Source organism: Camelus bactrianus, chromosome 4 (assembly GCF_048773025.1).
Source record: "Camelus bactrianus isolate YW-2024 breed Bactrian camel chromosome 4, ASM4877302v1, whole genome shotgun sequence".
In the NCBI taxonomy this organism is placed as follows: Eukaryota; Metazoa; Chordata; class Mammalia; order Artiodactyla; family Camelidae; genus Camelus; species Camelus bactrianus.
In genome coordinates, this window is record NC_133542.1 from 67,597,816 (window position 1) to 67,616,874 (window position 19,059).

At 42.5% G+C, this 19,059-nt stretch overlaps 1 protein-coding gene across 7 annotated transcripts in view; it reads right to left on the minus strand.

Moving 5' to 3' along the window:
• The window catches only part of DENND1A (DENN domain containing 1A), a 470,473-nt gene that overhangs the window by 188,779 nt on the left and 262,635 nt on the right, over nucleotides 1-19,059 (minus strand). For all 7 annotated transcript variants that reach the window (XM_074362200.1, XM_074362199.1, XM_074362197.1 and 4 more), the window contains one exon: nucleotides 4,780-4,825. In XM_074362200.1, coding sequence (XP_074218301.1) covers nucleotides 4,780-4,825 — 46 coding nt within the window. The remainder of the gene's footprint in view (nucleotides 1-4,779; nucleotides 4,826-19,059) is intronic.

The window sequence follows — 19,059 nt, forward strand, 5'->3', positions numbered from 1 at the left end:
TGCTGAACATATACAGGGCTCATTTATTTAATCTTTACCACAATCTTAAAAGATGGGGACCAACCATTCTTACAGATGAAGAAAGTAAGGAGAGACAAAGTATCATGCCTGAAATGACTACAGCAGGGGAGTGGTCAAGCAGGGAACTGGAAGGGCATTTATTCAAATTTTTTAAAAGTGCCACTCCCATCCCTGATACAGTGCCTTCAGCACCACCAGCCAGGAGGAAATAGGGCAGGCACAAGCCAATTCTGTAGAAAGTCTTTCCCTAGGGAATGAAGATGATGATCCCTGGAACCTAAGAGTCCCTGAAACACACTTTCAAAGCCATTAATTGAACAATATAAATGGCTTAAGGCCACTGAGGAAAGAAACCCAGCAACGGTTGCTGACCTCTGTTGGATCTTTATGTGCCAGGCACTGTCCTAGGTCCCCGAGAAGCACTATCTCACTGGATCCCTCAACAACGCCAGAGGGGAAGCTTGGCCACTGCTCTCCTTTTACAGGTGAGAAGACAGGGGCTCAGAGGTCCGTTACTTTGCCCACAATCACACAAGCAGGAGGTAGGAGGGCCGGAACCCAGAACCCCCATTCTAACCTCCACACCTTACTGCCTCTGTGTGTAGGTGGAGCTTCATTTACAGGCTAACCTGAGCCCCTGTCTGCACTGCTCACTGCTGTCACCTTGCCTTCCTCCTTCTGGACCATTCCCCCACCAGGAATGATACCAAAGACCTGCAGACCTCCCTCACATTGCTCTGAGACCTGTACACAAAGTATTTTTTGTGAGGCTTAAAGAGGAAGGTCTTCATTTATCAAAAAGGAGAAGTAAACCATCTAGCAGATTTGACCTGCTACCAGACGTGGCACAGAAGAGGAGCTGCAGAAAGTCTCCTGAACTGAACTGAGGTCCAGGGAACGAAAGGAAACAGTCACTGTGTAATCTGGCCGCGTTTCGGCACTTCCTAGCTGCCAGCTAACATGATCATTCTCTCCAAGAAGAAACTAGGTCTATGCCAATACCCTCGGCTATCCTGCTAACTTACCACCAGCCTCAAATTAGTGTTTGCTTAAATGAGAGAAAGGATATAAAAAGGCAGAGGAGGGATAAGAATGACGATCAGCTAGAAACTTATCACTTTAGAAGGAAGGCGGACTTTTTAAGGTGACCGGGTTACCAGTTAGCAAATAGTCAGGGCCCTGTAACAGCATGAAGGCTGGAATTAGATCTTCCCCCAAAATAGCCTCTTTTCAAATGAGAACACTAGGTTATAATTTATATTTCTCTTTGTGCAACAAATTTGAGTGTCATAAAAATGGTTAAAAAGTCTTCCTATGGTAGCTTTTTCTAAACTTTTATGAACATCTGCCACATTCATTTGAAGTTTAAAAAATTCTGGCACATATGCAAAGGCATAATAAGGTGCCTATAGCTTTCAAGAAAAAATAACAAGACAGTCAAAAATAAGCCTTTTGCTGAATTGCCAGTAAGAAAACTAGTGTGTGAGAGGAGCTGGGCCTTCCCGAGCTCCTTCCTGAAAGAGCTTTCCTTTGGCCCCAGGTACGAGCTCCACCCCAAGCATTACAGCCCAGTTCCTGGCAGAAATCTCAGGGCAGCATCTCTCTCACTTGAAGGTATAATAGAACTGGATAAGCCCGATCAAAAAGCACGAGTGGAGCCCTCCAAGTCTGAGCTGAAATCTGTGGGAGGAGTCCAGGAGACCCAATTTCACGGTTTGGTAGTTCACAGTTGCCTGACACACGCAGGAGATGCTCTTTTGTTTGGAAAGTGTCTTAGCTGGCTTCAAGAGTGGGGCAACCACGACAGTTTTGTTTTTCTTTAGTGCTGACCACATAATAGTTCAGCATGGCAAACTCCTCCCCAATTTCAGCCCATCAACAGGGCTAAGATTTATCTTGGCCAGAGCTTCCCAACCCTTCTCACTTAAAACCCTTCAAAGGCTGAGCAGAGTGGACTTGCACCCATTCACCTAAGTGCAAAACTTTGCCTCAAGTTTTAGCTTTAAAGTTCATGCATGTTTTACTACAAAAAAACCTTATCTTAAGTTATAATCATATAAAAAGTAACAAATGTACTCCCTCCATCTTTAAGTAGAAGAATTATGGTGCTGGGTTCCCTGAAAACAGTGATGCTTGCTGGAGGGCTCTAAATGTGCTCTGAATTCCAGCTTTACAAGCACTCACTCAATCCTGCTTTTCAGAGAGCATCTGCTGGGCGTCCTGCTAAGTGCTGAGGACACCACAGTGAATGAAGCACAGTCCTTGTTCCCAAAGAGCATGAGCATCTCCTTGGGATGAGGCAGAGGACAGGGAAGGAAGCAGCTGTCACCCCGAGCGTGAGCGACAGTAAGCAAAGACAACAGCAAAGCAGGAGGACTTCCGCAAACAGCTAGGGAAGAGCAGGCTTAGCCATGCAGAGGTGTGGGAGTGTGAGTGTGCTGAGGGACCATCCAGGGCACTGGCTCAGAAGGGACAGTGAGGACAGAAGGCTTGGCGGCAGTGGGGAGGGCAGAGGGAGGCTGGAAGGCTGGCTGCTAGAGGCAGAGGGACCAGGTAGAAGGCAATCCCGTAAATGTCAGGATCAGGGACTGAATTTTATACTCATCTTCACCCCTCCATGACCTAGCAAAATGTTTGGAACACCAGAGGCCTTGATTTACTTATTGAATGAACAGATAAGACTTCACAAAAATCCAAGAAAGCAAAGTAAAATGTCAATGGAGGCAGTGAGGAAGGAACAGGGCGAGAGACATGTGAGAGGCCTGGTGACTATTTGGAGAGAAAGTATGAAGAAGGGGAGTGCTCAGCCGTGATCCGTGTGTCCCACTTTGGTCTTTTCAGGCAGCGGTGCCATTCATAGGGACTGGGAATGGCAGAAGGGCAGTGGAGTAGCTCAAAGGTATGTGTGTACAGATAATATGGGGTTCGGGGTTTGAGACATCGATAGTATATCTTGGTAACCTTCAACTGGCCAACTGGTCCTCAAGTGAAACTTTGGGCCTGAAGGTCACAGGGAGGCAGGCCAATGTTGGAATCACAGCTGGACGTCACCAATATTACCTCAATAGCAGAAGCAAAAACCCTTAAACAAGATGACCAGAGGGTATGTTGAGAAGAAAAGCAAGCCAGGACTAGAAACCTGGACAATGCTCAAGGTAGGGCCATGAAAAGGAGTCTGAAAAAGCCTTTGCTGGAACAGTGTGGAAGGCAGAAGAGGCAGGAAAGAGTTGTAGATGCTGACAGACCAAATGGTCCTTAGATTAGTGTTCCCAATGGTACAATTGGCACAAAAGGTCTATTAGCGAGTGTTCACTTTCAATTATTCACACAGGAGCTTTGAGTACACCCCCAAACTTGACAAACAAAGGTAGAACACAGAAGAAATCTCTTCAATCTGATCTAAATACACCATCCAAGATCGTCCATAAACTGTATACTGTATGTGCTCAGGGCTGGGTGATGACAAGGAGGAACTGTTAACAGAATGTAGGAGCCACATGGCCGTCCTGTCAAATTAGAAATTTGAGCAGATTTCTGTGGTCTATTTTGATCAAGATTTTCAATGTCAAACAAACAGGTTTTTCGATAACCAACTTGTTTCATTTTCGTAAGCACAATAGCACAGTGTGCAACAGCGAAGAAGCAGGTGGTCCTCGTCGACGTGAAATGAAGGGAACAGAAGAAGAGAAGTAGCACTTCCTTTAAGACATGCAAAGCATCATCACAGACGGACATGGCTTTAGCTTTTCCCTCTGAGAGCTTCTCTCTCATGCAGAACAGGCAAACCCCCTACCTCCTGCCCCATTTTGCTCTAGTACAAATTTCAGCTCTCTCCTGAGGAGGGAAAAGCTCAGGGTTCATGTCTGCAAGCCAGTGGCACTTACAAAAGCACAGAAAAGTCCTTTAAAAGAATTTCTGTCTAACTGGTACAGCCATGCAGAAAGCAATCTGGCCTTAGATTCATAGCTTTGACTAAGCCTTTCTACTTTAGGGGTTCCATGCTAAGGAACTAAGTCAAAATGCAAATAAGCCTTATGCATAAATATGGTCACTGAAATGCTACTTACAATTGAGAAAAATTATAAGCAACCTAAGTGTCCAACAATAATTAGAAAATGGCTAAGTTCTGGAATATACAAACAGTGGAAGGACAGGCAGCAAATTAAAAATGATTACTAAGAGGAGACAAAGACATGTAGAAATCCCCATCCCATAATATTAAATGAAATACATAAAATTATATATTGTATCAGTTGAGTACATTTAAACAAAATACACATTCATAGAATAACGAGGAGGATGAAGCAGAATAAAATGCTAACAGTGCTTGAACCTGGAATAACAGTATTGTGGATAATGTTAATTTTCCACTTCATACTTCTATCTGCTTTCTATGCCACATTTTCTACAATGAAAAAATGCAATATTGATGGAGTGATTTAGAATAAACCTCATTTTGAAAAGTGAATCATTTCCCTTCCCTCGTTCAAACCCTTGAAGAACCCTTTCCTCCTGCCTCTCTGAACCTCACTCCCTCACCCATGAAAATTGACAATCTCCAAACAAAGTGGAAAAACACTGGAAACAGAAGCCCAGCGAAAAGGGTCTGAGCTGAACGCTCAGCTCTGTGCATGAGGTGTTGCTCTGACACGTTCCCACGTGTAGAGCTATGACTCCAGAGAATGCATCTGTCCCACTGCCACGTAGCACAACAAACCCACAAAGAGGGAGATCTGGGGAGGAGAGGAGCCAACTTACCTCCATTAAACTTAAATGGATTCCTATGAGGTAGGGCATGGGAGCACTGTGAAGAGAAACAGAGACACACAGCTGCTTTAATGTCTGTTGCTTCTGACAGAAAATTACAGATGGTTCACTATTTGGAGAAAAACTGTTTTAATAAACGTATGCACAGTTACATTTCCTTTCACAACAAAAATCCTAATATGACATTTTCTTCCCAAGTCTAGAGACTTAGGAAGAATTTCAAAATTGTGGGCAGCCCTAGAAGGAGCACGGATGGTGGGAGGAGCACCAACCTTGGCCTGAGTCCCTAAATAGCCATGTGGCTGCGCAGCCTCAGTTGCCTCATCTGTAAAATGGCATCGTGGAAGCTAACTGGCAGCTTGCTATCAGAATGAGAAAATATACGATGAGTACAGTTCCTGGTACAAATGGGAACCATTATTGCGGTGATTGCAACTGAAAAAGCAGTTAACGGTCTTGGATGGAGGGCAAAACGTGTTTCAAAGAAGAATGATTTTTTATTTGTTGTTTCCTCCTGCAATCAAGAGATGTGATCTAACTGTCCGTTTTGATAGGACAAAGTACATCACAGCCAGCAAGCATCCCCTCTCCAGCTGCATACGTGCCATCTGATGATACTGCATTTCAAAAAGCCCCTTCCAACTGCTTCATTCCCAGAGCGATGGGTTCCCTAAGTTAGTGACTGAGCAGAAAATGAGAACCCAGCTTTAAAGGGTTACAAGGGCTTTAAAGCATGAGCATTATGGATTGATTTCCTTTGGTTTCAGGGTACACATATACACATTATCATGATGCTACTTACCAACGATAAATGTGCTAGACATTATCAAGGAATCTCAAATTCTTCCTTCCTAATCACACAACAGGTGTTATCCCCATTTTACAGAGGAGAGAATAGGCCTAGAGAGCTTAAATTACTTTTCTAATGCCACAGAACAAGAAGCAATCCTAGGATTTGACTCCAAACCTTCCTCCTCCATGCCACACTGACTTTGTATTGCCAGACCTCAAATCCCCAGACCCACCTCCCATGCAGTGTTTTTCCTGGGGCTGTGGAGGGAGGTCAAGGAGTAGAGAGAAAGGGAGAGACTGACAACTTTCCCATGTGTCTCTCCAGCACGGGACATACCCTGTGAAAAGTGCAAAGGGTAAGTTATGAGCCTAGAGGAAAGATACCTGGCTCAGACCGAGGTGTGGTCACTTTTCCTCTAGAGCAGCTGGTGGCATGGAAGTGGACCTACAAGGGTGGCTTTCTTGGGGACAGGATAGGGAAACGAGGAGTGGTAAGAGATAAGAAAGGAGAGGTTTTGCTACCCACTGAATACAAAGGAGACTAGGCTTTATCCTGAAAGCAACGGATAGGCGACGAAGGCTTTTTAAACATCAGATGTGCATTTTAAAATTGCTCAAACATTTAAAAATAAGAAAGAGCACAATTCCCTCATTACCATTCAACAAATAAAATTCTTCAAGCAAAAATCCTTCCCCAGAATATAAAATGTTCCCCTTCCTACAGATCTCAGCAGTAATATATCTTGGGACCCTGTAAAACAGACTTGAATATTAGCAGCACTGTTTGGGAACTATTCTTCTAGAAGACTTTTGTATTTGATAATAGCCAAAGAAAGAATTAGGCACACAACTGCAGTGAAAGTGGAGTTGTCTTTTCTTTCTTCTTCTTCCTCTTCTCCTCTCATTTTTTAAAAAAGGTAATGCTGTGCACATTCAGCTTCTCCTCGCTTCTAGGGGCAAGGAAATGCCCTACGATATTTTTTCTCCTTAAACTGTAAACCATTAGTTTAGCTGCCAGCGACACAAATGCTCAAACTTCCCAGTGTGCCTGGCTCTGCTGTCCAAGCTTTTTCTAGTGTACACTGAAATGAATGTGTTTCTAATTAAGTAGCTACAGGAACACGACAGCTTCAATGTCAAAAATACAAAGTCTGAACCCTGGCAGGAAGTCTTAAGACTGCAAATGTCTCATCTAGTGGAACCTTGCCTAATGTAATGAAAGGAAGCAGGAAGAGAGCAGAATTCCAGAAAAATGGCCACTTATTAATGTGTCCAGAAGCACCGCCAAACACATAGATGGGAGGAAAACTCAAATCTGTAATACCTAACCAAATCTTATAAAATTTCCCAGTCCCTACCAGCACTGTCATGCAAGTGACAAATGACCCTGAGTTTTAATTATAATTTCAGAACTGAAATTCCAACTAATGAATTAGTGTATAGAAAAAAAGACATTCAAACAATTGTGAGAAGAAGGTAGAAATAAATACCTATAGCAAGAGCCTCTATAATTTAACTACAGGCTCTTATCTGAAAAAAAAAATTCATTTTCTAGAGTTTTAAATATGTAGGTTTTAATGCCATGCTCTTTTGTCCTGCAATAAAAATCAATGAAAGAGAGGAAAAAGGAGTCTTAGAAGAGACGGCAGATGTAGGAAAGGACAAAGTGAGACTCACTCTTCAGGTAATATTAGGCAATTTTTTTTAAGCCCAATAATTTTCCAAAGGGTAATTATGGCCTATCATAGAAATGGAGTTCTTAGCCAACTTAGGGCTGCAACAGCTCTGTATTTAGAAAATATATAAAACACATTTATTCTGAAATCACAGCAGTTCCATGTTTTGTATGAAAGCAAATTTGGACAAATACCTTTTACATTGTCATCATTTGCTTACAAAGCCTCAAATACTTCCCCGAATCTGTGGCATTTTTGCTCTGTAAACATACTGATTACAAATTTCAAGTGGGGAGAGGAAGAGGGGAAAAAAAGAAACCCAGAGTCTCCTTAACATCTTACTGTAGCAAATATATAACTAGGTAATTTTACCTGCGTTCTGAAAACAATTTTTTTAAACATACCTCAATAGTTATTGCAGCTACTGACTCATTTTCTTTGGAAATCTCTTCTGTGTAGCTTTTGTTGTAAAGAGAAATTTGGGCGGGGGGAAACACTCACCCATGATCATGTCATCTTATTACAACAACTACTTTTATTTTTGCATTATTCTCATCTGGTACTGGCTTACATCAACAAACATTTAAAAATATCTTCGAAATTATAGAGTGCATATATTTTATTGTTTTCTCATTGGTTACATTAACATTTCCCAATTATACTATAATTTTTATGATTACTTTAAGTCTGTGTAATATTCTACCAAGTATGGATGTCCCATAATTTACTGGACCCTATTTCTAGAGTTAGACATTAAGTCATTTCCAATTTTTCACTCTAAGTAACATCATAAGGAAAATGAACAACTTCAGGTGCATGAATTCCCAAACATGGAGTTACCAAGTCAAGGGGCAGGACTGTTTTTTAAATCTTTTGTTATACTTTGGCAAAGTGTCTTTTAAAAGGGTAGTAGCTGCCCCAGTGGAAATCTTTCACGATTGTTGCAAGGATTTGAGAAAACCCATGAAGTGCCCAGCACAGGAGCAGTGCCTGGTAGGCTCAGCAAATTATCCTGCCCAAATGGGTTCTCTTCACAGCCCTGGCATGGCAGGTACCACTGGGCCCATTCTCTTGGTGCCCAAAGAATGGTTTCTTGTTCCTGTCCTGGTTCTGAAAGTTACCTGGCCAAGTGCTGGGGAGGACAATCGAGACTCCGTGATGAGCGTGAGGTACTTGACGTGCATCAGTTCTGCACATGGGTCTGACTCCAAGCACACTCTCTTATCACTCTTCTACTTACTGAGTTCAGTAGGGCTGTTTATCACTTTCTTTGGAGGGCAACCTTTAAACTTGATTTTATGTACCATCAAAAATGCAAAAACCATCAAGTAAACTATGATTCATTACTTCTTTACCCCACAGAATGACAAATTTTAAAAACCACTCATCACTCTTGGACATACCTTAAAATGAAAGTACAGCCAAAAAAACAAAAAACAAACAAACAAAAAAAACTGGTTAAGCTATCCCTAAAAAACTTCACATTCAGAGCCTGACTTATCTGAATCATTTTCTGAATCAGAGTCATCAATGTCCATGTTTTTCCAAGGGCATCTCAATATCAAAACATAAAACTTCATCCAGATGCTATCTTCCTTTATTACATCCCAGAGAGAACTTGTTTATTTTTTATCAAGAAAACATCAGTGTAATTATCTGTTTCTCCAATAGCAAATGAACACCATGCTTCTCTGCTCTGGTGCCTTTCAGCATCCACTCTGACTTTACATTTCAATGCTGAATCTGACTGCGATTTGGAAGACATTTTAAATGGCAATTAGACACAACATGTGCAGAACCAACAATGCACATAATTAAATTAAAGTGGTGATAATATTAACAGCTACAACCAAGTTCATGCATAGGCGGGCCGTGACAACTGTGTCACAGCTGCCCTGTGGCTGACGGTGACTGTGGGATGCCACTGTACATCTCTGAGTAGTGGAATAGGGCCTGTCTGCCTCAGGCCTTTGCTTTCTGGGAATTATGGTACTATCTGATTTCATCAGTTATGTCCTAGAAGAGTAAAAGCTATTCTTTCTTCCTTCTCCCTTGCAAAGGAAAGGGGTTCTACTGCTGGTGTCAAGGCAGTGACAATATAATGACCTTCACCTGAAAGGTATGTTTACTTAGAATCCTCTAAAGAGGAAAAGGAACTAGTATCAACTGAGCTACCATAACTCAGTGCTTTCATGCATTACTTACACATAATTCTCAAGGGAACTCTGCAAGGTATTGCTACTATCCTCATGTTTGAACTGGGAAACAAGCTCAGAAAGTAACTTGACCAAGGTCACAGAGCTAGTAAATAGTGAAGCAGTCAGGGAAGCTGGTCTGAAAGCCCAAGCTGTCCCATAGCACAGTACTTAAGCCAAAAGGGAAGGAGAGCTGGTAAACCAAGGGGGCTATTCACTCAATCCTCTCATCAACTTCAGGCCTGCGAAGCAGAGCACTTCTCTAACAGCTAAGTCCTACAGCAAGAGCTCGTTCCCAGCAATGAACAGGCATGACCACGGAGACTGCAGACTTATTAATGGTCCTAGAGTCCCCTTTCATTATTACTGTACTTTCTCAATTTGTTAATTCTTTTCCCCCAGATAACTAGAGCCCTCTTAATTATGTTCCCCTGAGGTGAGTGACTACTAATTGGAAGAGGCAGGTGAAATAAAAGAACACCGGCTGCTCAAATACACGGAATGCAGCTTCCCAAGACAAAGAGGGAAGAGAGGGGAAGGGCGGGGAGATGTGGAGAGAGGTAGGAGGCCCCCACCCCCAGGTGAGCACCACCCCTTTGACCTCAGTAAGGAAACAGCTTAGAACTGCCCAGGGGGTTGGAAGGTCCACTCTTTTTCCTTCCCCATATAAATGCACAGTAAGCAATTTACACATCACAGCCCCCATCTCCCCTCTCAGAGGCACTCCACCTTCTCAGCCAACTACCTGATCCACAAAGGGGATCCCACAAGGCTTGCCTCAGTTCATTGTTTTTAAAGGAAAGGAAAACTTTGAAAGAAGTCTTATTCATTTGAGCTTTTCTTTCTTTCTTTTGTTTGAAGAGAAGCAAAAGTGTAAATACAGTTTGTCTTACAGTTTAAAATTCTGCTCTGAAATAACGAGGCCTGGTGTTGTTTGAGAGTTAAAGGACAAAAGACTGGGAAAAAGGACACGAAAAAAGACCACACAACACATCCCGTTGGAGAACACAAACCGTCCTAGTTCTTGTTTTACTGAGAGTGACCAGATAGATGGGCTGCAGGCTAATATCATGACCAGGGTTGCACAGGGAGCCAAGAAGGGCAAACACTGGTGACTGTACAGTGCCACAGCCACACTAGGCATTATCTCATTGGCTCCTCAGGACAACAGTACATGGTGGGTACTATTATTACCAAGCATTCTACAGATGAAGGCACAAAGGCTGGGAAGCTAAACAACTCGCTGAGGTCACACAGCTAGTAAAGGGCAGAACTGAGACTAAATCCCCAGTCTGAGATAAAGCGACTCTGTTTCCCAGGAGCCCGGCATTTGCCGAGCTTGTGGTAGAAAAGTGGAAGGAGGTTCACGGGTCTTCTCTAGCCTGTTCCCTTAGGGCCCGCCAGCAGCTGTGCCAAGTCCCAAGCCCCTCCACATTCCGCTCGAGACCCTGTCTAGCCCCCTCACCACAGGGACCCAGACTGGCCTCTGAGCTGAGTCACACGTGTCCCTGTGGGCATCAGTCCCTCCTCCTTCGAGTCCTCCTGCTGCTGCCGCCCGGCAAGCCCCACTTCTAGATCACCCCAGTGGAGGCGAACACCTCCCCATTTGGAGGCTTTGGTCTTGGTTGCCCATTTGGCATACAGCACGTGCTAATTCATATGGTTGTTCTAGGCTGTCAGTCACTGGAGAACAGAACTCTGTTCCCCACTCCCCAGAGTCTAGGGTGGAGCTGTCGGCAGAGCCAGAGGAACAAAGAAGCGGAGCTGCTTGTGCTGAGCGCTCACCAGATGCCAAGGGCTGTGCGAGAGGCTCTGGTTACCTTATCTCATTTAATCCTCCAATAATCCAATTTATACCGTCTCTTTTTATAGATTAAAAAAAGGGATTCTTGGAAACTTGCCCATGGTCACAGTTAACAGTGACTCCAGCCCAAATCCTTCTACTTCAAAGCCTCATACTACTCTTGCTTTATATTAACTTCTCTTAACCATTATGTTACACTTAAGAAAAAAATGGTTATTTGATAATTATAGCTGAAAAATAAAATAGCAAGTGGACACTTCGTAGCCAAAATAAAACTACATTTGCCTAACTAGCTTAAATGAATAGATATCCTTTCTTGTTCTTAATAGAATTTAAGGCAGTTTATAGGAATATGTTCAATACAGCAACAAAAGCAGGGGGGAAAATAGGGGCAAAGGATAAAAACCAAGCCAAGGTGAGGTTAGTACTTCAACTACGTGCTGAGGTTTTGCTGGGATGGCCACACATTTGGCTCTGAATGCCAACTCAAAGAGGGACACAGGATTGTTACATGATTCATCGTGTCCATAGAGAAAAATAACTCAGAAGTTTGAATTTTAAAAAGACAACCAGGGAAGGGAAAGAGAGAAGGCTAACATCTTCTGGTACACTTATTATGTGCTCAGTGTTTCCCATATGCTGGTCAGTCAGTCAGCAAACATTACTGTGTGTCAGGCACCACGTTGGGCTGGGGATGGAGGAGAGAAAAACCAGTTCTGATCCCTGCCTATTTGGAGCCTACAGTTCGTAGCAGACAGTAAACAAGCGTATCACTGTATGTGTGTAAGTGCTGTGAGGACACGTACAGGGAGCCATGGGGCGGACGTAAGATGACCTCACTGCATCCTGGCAGCAATCTTGAAAGGTCGATCTCCATAATTCACAGTGGAACCTACGGCTCCAAGAGGTTAAGTGACTCGACAAAGGTCACAGCTGGTGAGAGGCAGAAAATATGGCTTGAAAAGTAGAAGGGGTGCGAATGTCATGAGTTAATCAAGGTTTTCTTAGGGGAAAAGGTATTTGACTTCTTGCCTGGTTTCCAACAGGCCCTCCCTGATTTATGAGCAATAGCAGAGATGAGGGTCCACGCGAGGACAGGAGCAATTCTAGACTGAGAGAGGCGGCAGAGACAGCAACGTTTCCATCTGCAGTTTCGGCAGCTAGAACACAGAGCTCACGATGGTGGAGCAGCTGGGCTCGTGGTCTTGGCTACTGGAGACGGTCTGCTAATGCAAGACATGTGTATATCTGAGCTGATGGTGAAGCAGGGAGAGGGAAGACAATGCCCTCCCAAGTGTGTCCCTGTGGCTTTCTAGGGTAACCCTGGGGGCTGGGAAAAATGCCCTCTAGAGCTCCAAGCCCCTGAACCCAACCAAAACAAACACAGGAGTTACAAAGATAATGCCTGGACGAAAACCCAGAAAGGTCAACATCAAAGCCTGGAGTAGTCCGCCCGTTTGTGCCTCCTCAGTCCACCAGAAGGAGACAGACTTGGAAAACATCAGGAAGGGCTCCATGGCTAAGACCACTGCTGCAGGAGAAGTTAATCACAGAGGAAAGGTCAGGAGACAGGGGTCTCTACTGCACCAGAGAGTTCAATGAGAACCGCAGCAGTCAGACCCAGGCTACAGAAGGAAGTCTCAGGTTTGAGCCACCAGCAGCCCATGAGACCCTTGTAGAAATGCAGGAAAGAATGAGGTACAGAAGAAATGAGAAGAGAAAAAGAGAAAGATATTTATGGATAAATAAACCAAGATAAAGTCACCCCCCCCAAAAGAGTGTAGAAGTTGAAAATGCAAGTGGTAATGAGAGGCAAAAAAAAAATCTTTTTGTTTATCCAGGACTAAGATAAGACACATGTCAAGATGCATAGTGTCCAACTACCTTCCTAGCCTAGCCTCTCAGTCTTCCAAATATTTACAGGGAACACAAACCCACATTTGTTGAGAGATGACTCTGAGCCTAGCACTGCCCCCGTGCTTCATGTATTCTCCTTGTGAGAGAGGCAGGGACACGTATCCCCAAATTCCTGCCATGAGGTAACTTCCTCCACAGCTGAAGCTTCTGTGACGATAACACTATATGGTCTGTGGCTCCTACTCTATTGATGCCCAGGAACATATGTTGAATGTTTTTACTGTGGAGACTACACTATGCCTTAGAAGTTCTAGAGTTTTCTAAATGTTGGAGTCAAGACAGGCTCCAGACCAGGGAGGAGTGAGGGATTACATATAAGATGTGTCACAAGAAACAGAAAACCAGGCCAAGGCTTGGCCGTATAAGCTCAGGTCAGAGCCAGCTATGTCCCATGGAGGCCACTGAGAAATTGGGGCAAGGGAGCAGGCTGTTGCCCCTTACCACATCAAGCAGCAGGGCAGGTGCTGGGAAGATGGGACTGACTGGCAGGGAGGTCCAGACACTCAGGTTTAGATGCAGTAGCAGAGAAGATGGAGGACCACGAGGCGATGGCCTACAGTAGGAGACTCCCCAGTGGGTGAGTGGGAGAGCCAGCAATCACCACCCCCATCTGCAAAAGGGTCCTCCCCATGGTAAAGGGACACTTCGTCTTCTCTGATCCTGTACATCTCAGCACCCTCCCGGGAATGTCAATGCTGAGGCTGGGTGAGAGCTGTCACACGCTGCACTCCTAGCATCTGTGCCATCAGGGGCACCTTGGAGGGTCCAGGTTAAGGGTCTGACACCAGCCCTCTCTGTAGACCACTCTTGTAGAACATTCGCTATTTGCTATATATACTTTTGAAAGGTTAAAAAATATTGTTTTTCTTTAATAATAAGGATGAATTACCTTACTAACAGAATAAGGATGTATTAAAAATTGAACAGATCTGGAATTAGACAGTGGTGATGGCTGCACAACCTTATGAATATACTAAAAATCAATGAATTATATACTTTTAAAAGGGTGAATTTTATGGTATATAAATTACATTTTCAATTTTTAAAAATTAAATGGAGAACTTGAAAAGGCAGTTTTACTACAGAACCTATAATACAGATAGAGATTCCTACAGAGTCTACAGCATAGATAGTGCCAAGAGCCATCTCTTCTCTCATTTTTCTACCAAAAAGACAGTGGACTCAGAAATTGTCCAAAGCTTCCTCCAAAGGCACTTGGTATTTCAGTTTCTGGTGCTGCTGAAGGAAATGCAGGTGTGCTTCAGCATAGGGCTCAGTGACTGTCACCACCTACCAGCTTCTTTCTAGGAGCTTCCTTGATGCCCAGCTCTTTATGGAGAACAGTATTTTTGGCTATATCTTGTGGATGAGGAACGAGGGCTTGGAGAGGCTATGTGACTCACCCAAAGACATATTCAGCAGGACAAGAGCCTGGACTTGGACCCAGAGCTTTGACTTCTAAGCCTGAATTCTTTTCTACTAGTCAGCCTCTCTATTCAAACCTCAAGTTCAGCCAAATCTTACTAAGGGATTTACCCAGGAAATCTATAATTTCACTTTGTTCAATCAATACTCATTGTGCACCTTCTAATCATCAGGCCTAGCACAGATCCAACTTCCCTTCTTCTGTCTGAAACTGAAATCCTGGACCTAATCCTCTCCTACCTTTCCAGGTGAGTTCCTGCCGTAGTGGACCTATCATGGTCCTTTGATACTTCTTAGCTTAAAACAAAAACAAAAACAAAAACAAAAACAAAAACAAAACCCTCCCAATTCTTGCCTGGACACCTGAGTTCTTTTAGTAGTAGAACTGTTAGCAGTTTCTCAGACCAGAACCATCCATAGCTCCTACCTTCCTATGCCCAATGCCAGGGACACAGGCACTCACAAATACTTGCTGCAAAATGGAAATGACACACAGCTTTTGCTTACGTGTTAGAATTCAATCTTGAACAAAACCTGCACAACCCAGAGTTGGATACATATATATATGAGGATTTTAGTCACACCTCGTTACCTAATCCAGTTCCATCCCACCTGGGTATTGCAAACTTGAACTGGATTGTTCAGTTACTTATGTATGTACATATACACACATTAATATAGATTGACTATAAATACATGTATATAGTCATATTAACAAAAACAGTACCTACTATTTATGGAACACCTGCTTTTTATCAGTAGTAATTACTATTCACATTCAACAGAAGAGAAGATAGGCTCAGAGGTGTTCAGTGACCTTAAAACCAATGAATGCCAGAACCAAAGCCAAGTTTTTCTGTTTCCACTACACCACACTTTGTTGCTTTCTGTCACTGCCACAAAGAATATCAACAATCCCACTTATTTTAGCATCAATTTATTTCTCATGCAAAGTTTTATGGCATTATGAAGACAAGGATTAGAATGGACCCAGCTCTGATCATCCAGATGTCACTTCATAGCTGTGTCCAGACTGACTCCCCATCACCCACATGGACTATGCACCCTGTGAAGAGGCATATTAAGACTGCTAAAAATCCTAGGTGGAATACGTGATACAGCATGTGAGGGTTGATTCAGAACCCCACTTGGCGCACAGATAAAGAGCCTAGAACCAGTATGTCTCACAGAGAACCTGAGCATGCCCACTCTGAGTAGAAAAGTGGCTTCCAGAGGTACCTAGAAATGTCAGGAAATATGATATATTTTACAAAGTCAGATACAAAATCCAAACCTTAACTGTACACATCTGATTTAACTTTTCAGTTCAGCCATGCCCTTGGAGAACGTCAGGAGTTACCTCCTAAGTTGGCTCTTGGCCTCACTGCCCTTTGGAGGAAAATATGAACTTGTCCTCATCTGTTTTGGAAATATTTTATCACATATTTGGAAATATGTTAACAAGTGTCCAGAATAACCCAAATATACAATTCAATTTGGGAACTGGTTTGTGGTCCCTATTTAGGACTATTTCTGAAGGAGTAAGGGAGAAGGAGGAAATTTACATGGGAAATACCATATGGCTTCTACTGGGACGTTTTATTAGCAACATTTAATTAGCACACTGCTTGGTACATAGTCAGTGCTCTATAAATATTTGTTGAATGAATGAATAATAATGAATGACAACAGAAGTTTACAATTATTAGCAAGTCATCAAAAAGCCTAAGAGAAGAATTTTTTTTCATAAAATCTTGGTGATGGGTACCACTTATTCTCTAATACCTTGAAGGATATTAATAAGGAAAGCTTTACTATGAGACGGCCTTGGACTTCAAGTGCAGACTCTACCATTTCTTAGTCGTTTCATCGTAGGTAAGTCACCAAATCCCTCTGAGCTTCAATTTCCTAACCTATACAATGCAGCTAATATTTACCTTACAGCTTGATTTTAAAGATTGGCAATAATGTGTACAAAGAGCTTGATACACACACTGTACTCTATCAGTGGTGATTATTATTATGAAAGGGATGTTGATTTCATTAGGAAGTTAATTCTTTTGTCCCAGAATGGGAAGGCCCTTCCAACACTGGCCAAGGTCAGGGCTGCCATCAGCTAAGGTAGGGAACATTCTCATTTTCACTTTCAAAGTCAAGAGAATGGCACAGATCTAAAGTAGAAAGGAACCAGCAGCACATGTTTTTAAATATTCATAAGGGCTGGAAATGTCTTACTCCTTTCGTTTTCTCTGCCATCTGCTTTTGTTTCTTTTCTTTTCATTCTTATGCCACAGCTGCAAATGAAAACAACCATACAATAACCCAAGTTAAATAAAAAAAAAATCAAAATAAAAACAATCTGATGGGTAAAAAGAGAAAATGAATTATAAAGATTTTCCCCTGAGCTCACACGGCAGCAGAAGCAAGAATGTTTGATGTGAGTTAAACGTTCTGGAAACCAAAATCCATGTACCATGTTTATAACAACCATTGTTAAGAGCAACCACCGTTTACTAAACTGTTTGCCATTTGATGACCAGTATCTCTAATTCCTAAAAGCCATTCTTCAAAGTAGGTAAATTAAACCCATTTTACAGAAAAATAAATGGCAGATCAGAGAGATAAAATAGATTTAATAAGCTAATAAGAGATAAAACAGATTTGAACTTGGGTCTGTCTGAATCCAAAGCCCAGATACCACCCCTTCCAAAAATGGGAAGGGACATGAAAAAATTAATTTGGGAAATATTTAGGGCAGATTATTTGTATTAAATAGATTTATTCAGATAATTAAAATCTGTGATTACAGCTCTAATTAAATTTAACTCAGATAATTGGTTGTTGTATTTGTGAATGTGCAATTAGTCTTCCACATAATTGCAGGGTTTTCAGCATCATACTTTCCATTTATTCACTGCATCCCAGAGCTTTGCTACACTGGATTCTGTTCTCCCAAAGGCTGCATTACAGCTCTTGGGATCTCTAGGCCCAAGGACCATGACCTATGATACCCACAGCAGGGTCTAGGCTCAGCCCCATTTAGCATGTCTTTGTCCGGAAGTCAATGAACACCTCATCTTCAAGTGCAATGTAAAAAGCTCTTACAGCCCATACTGTTGTTCTGAAAACTCCTAGCAGCACGTACCTGAAGAAAAACTGGCAGCAGTGGTCCTCATGTGTTAATTACACTTGCGAAGTCTATTATGCATAGAAAGGGCACCTGCTGGCAGTGAAAATGACTAGAATCTGCCCTTCCTGTGCAGTGAGTAAATTGAGAGTTCATTTCTACAGGAGATAATAGTTTTCAGATTCCATTTCGTGTATCCCCTGCATGGGGACGTACTTAACATTTAAATCATCTACAGAGGAACAAACCTCCTTCAAATTTACATGTTTCAGGCTCCTAGCACTCTACTTAAAATGCTAGTTATCCCTGCTGGCTCTTACCACCAAGGATTAAACTCAATGGTGGTGAAAGTCGCCAAGCACAAAAGAATAAAGTTATTAGCATTGACTCAAATTTCATGACATTTGTAGTTTCTGACCAAAGCAGTGGTAGCAGGCTGGAGGTGATCAAATCAAGCCTTGAACAGAGGATCTGTTTTTTCTCTTGGGGTCTTTCATTTCATCATTCCTATGTCTTGCAGTAAATAAACAGATACCAATCCCCACAGGCCTGTAATCATCCTTTGGTCAAGTGTCAAAAAGTTCTTTCATGAAAACAAGAGACCAGGAGAGAAACTGCTATCACACAAACAGAAACTTCCAGTACGGTGCCTAGTCACAAAGCCCACTCAGGATCCCAAAATTACAAGTCTTAACTCTGCGTTTTTGGAGTGCAGGTTTGGGGTGACAAGGGCTTAGCAGACTTCCTTGCCAAGTCTTCCCTTCCTAGTTTGAGCTGCCAGCATCATCGCTCTGGGTCAGGCTGGTGACAGTTCTAGAGAGGGCAAGAGTTTGAGAGGAAGCTGAAAAGAGGCTCTTGGGTCAGCTTCCATGGGAAAGAGTGAAACAGCTAATATATCCTCTAAGCAAACAAGAAAGGAGGCCTAGGACCTGAGATGGTAGCTGGAAAGAACAACTGGCCAGAGTAAACACTGATTTTCTTAAAATAAAATGTTTCAATTATAAAAACTATACGTTTTCTTTGTAGATATACTTGAAAATGTGGAAAATAAAATAAAAAGCATGCATAATTTCTCTCCCTCCTCCCCCTCAGAAATCACTGTTAATATTCTGGTGTATTTCCTTCTAGATTTCTGCCCCTCTGCATGTATATGTGTGTGTATCTAATTTTTGGGTTATATATACACAAACTTTCTGTTTCTTTTTATAAAAACAGAATTATACAGGATATAATATCTATATTAGGGCAAGTTACTAAACCTCTTGGGGCCTTATTTACTGATTGTGAAATGGAGCTAATAACGCCTGCCTTACAGGGCTGCTGGAAGAATTAAAC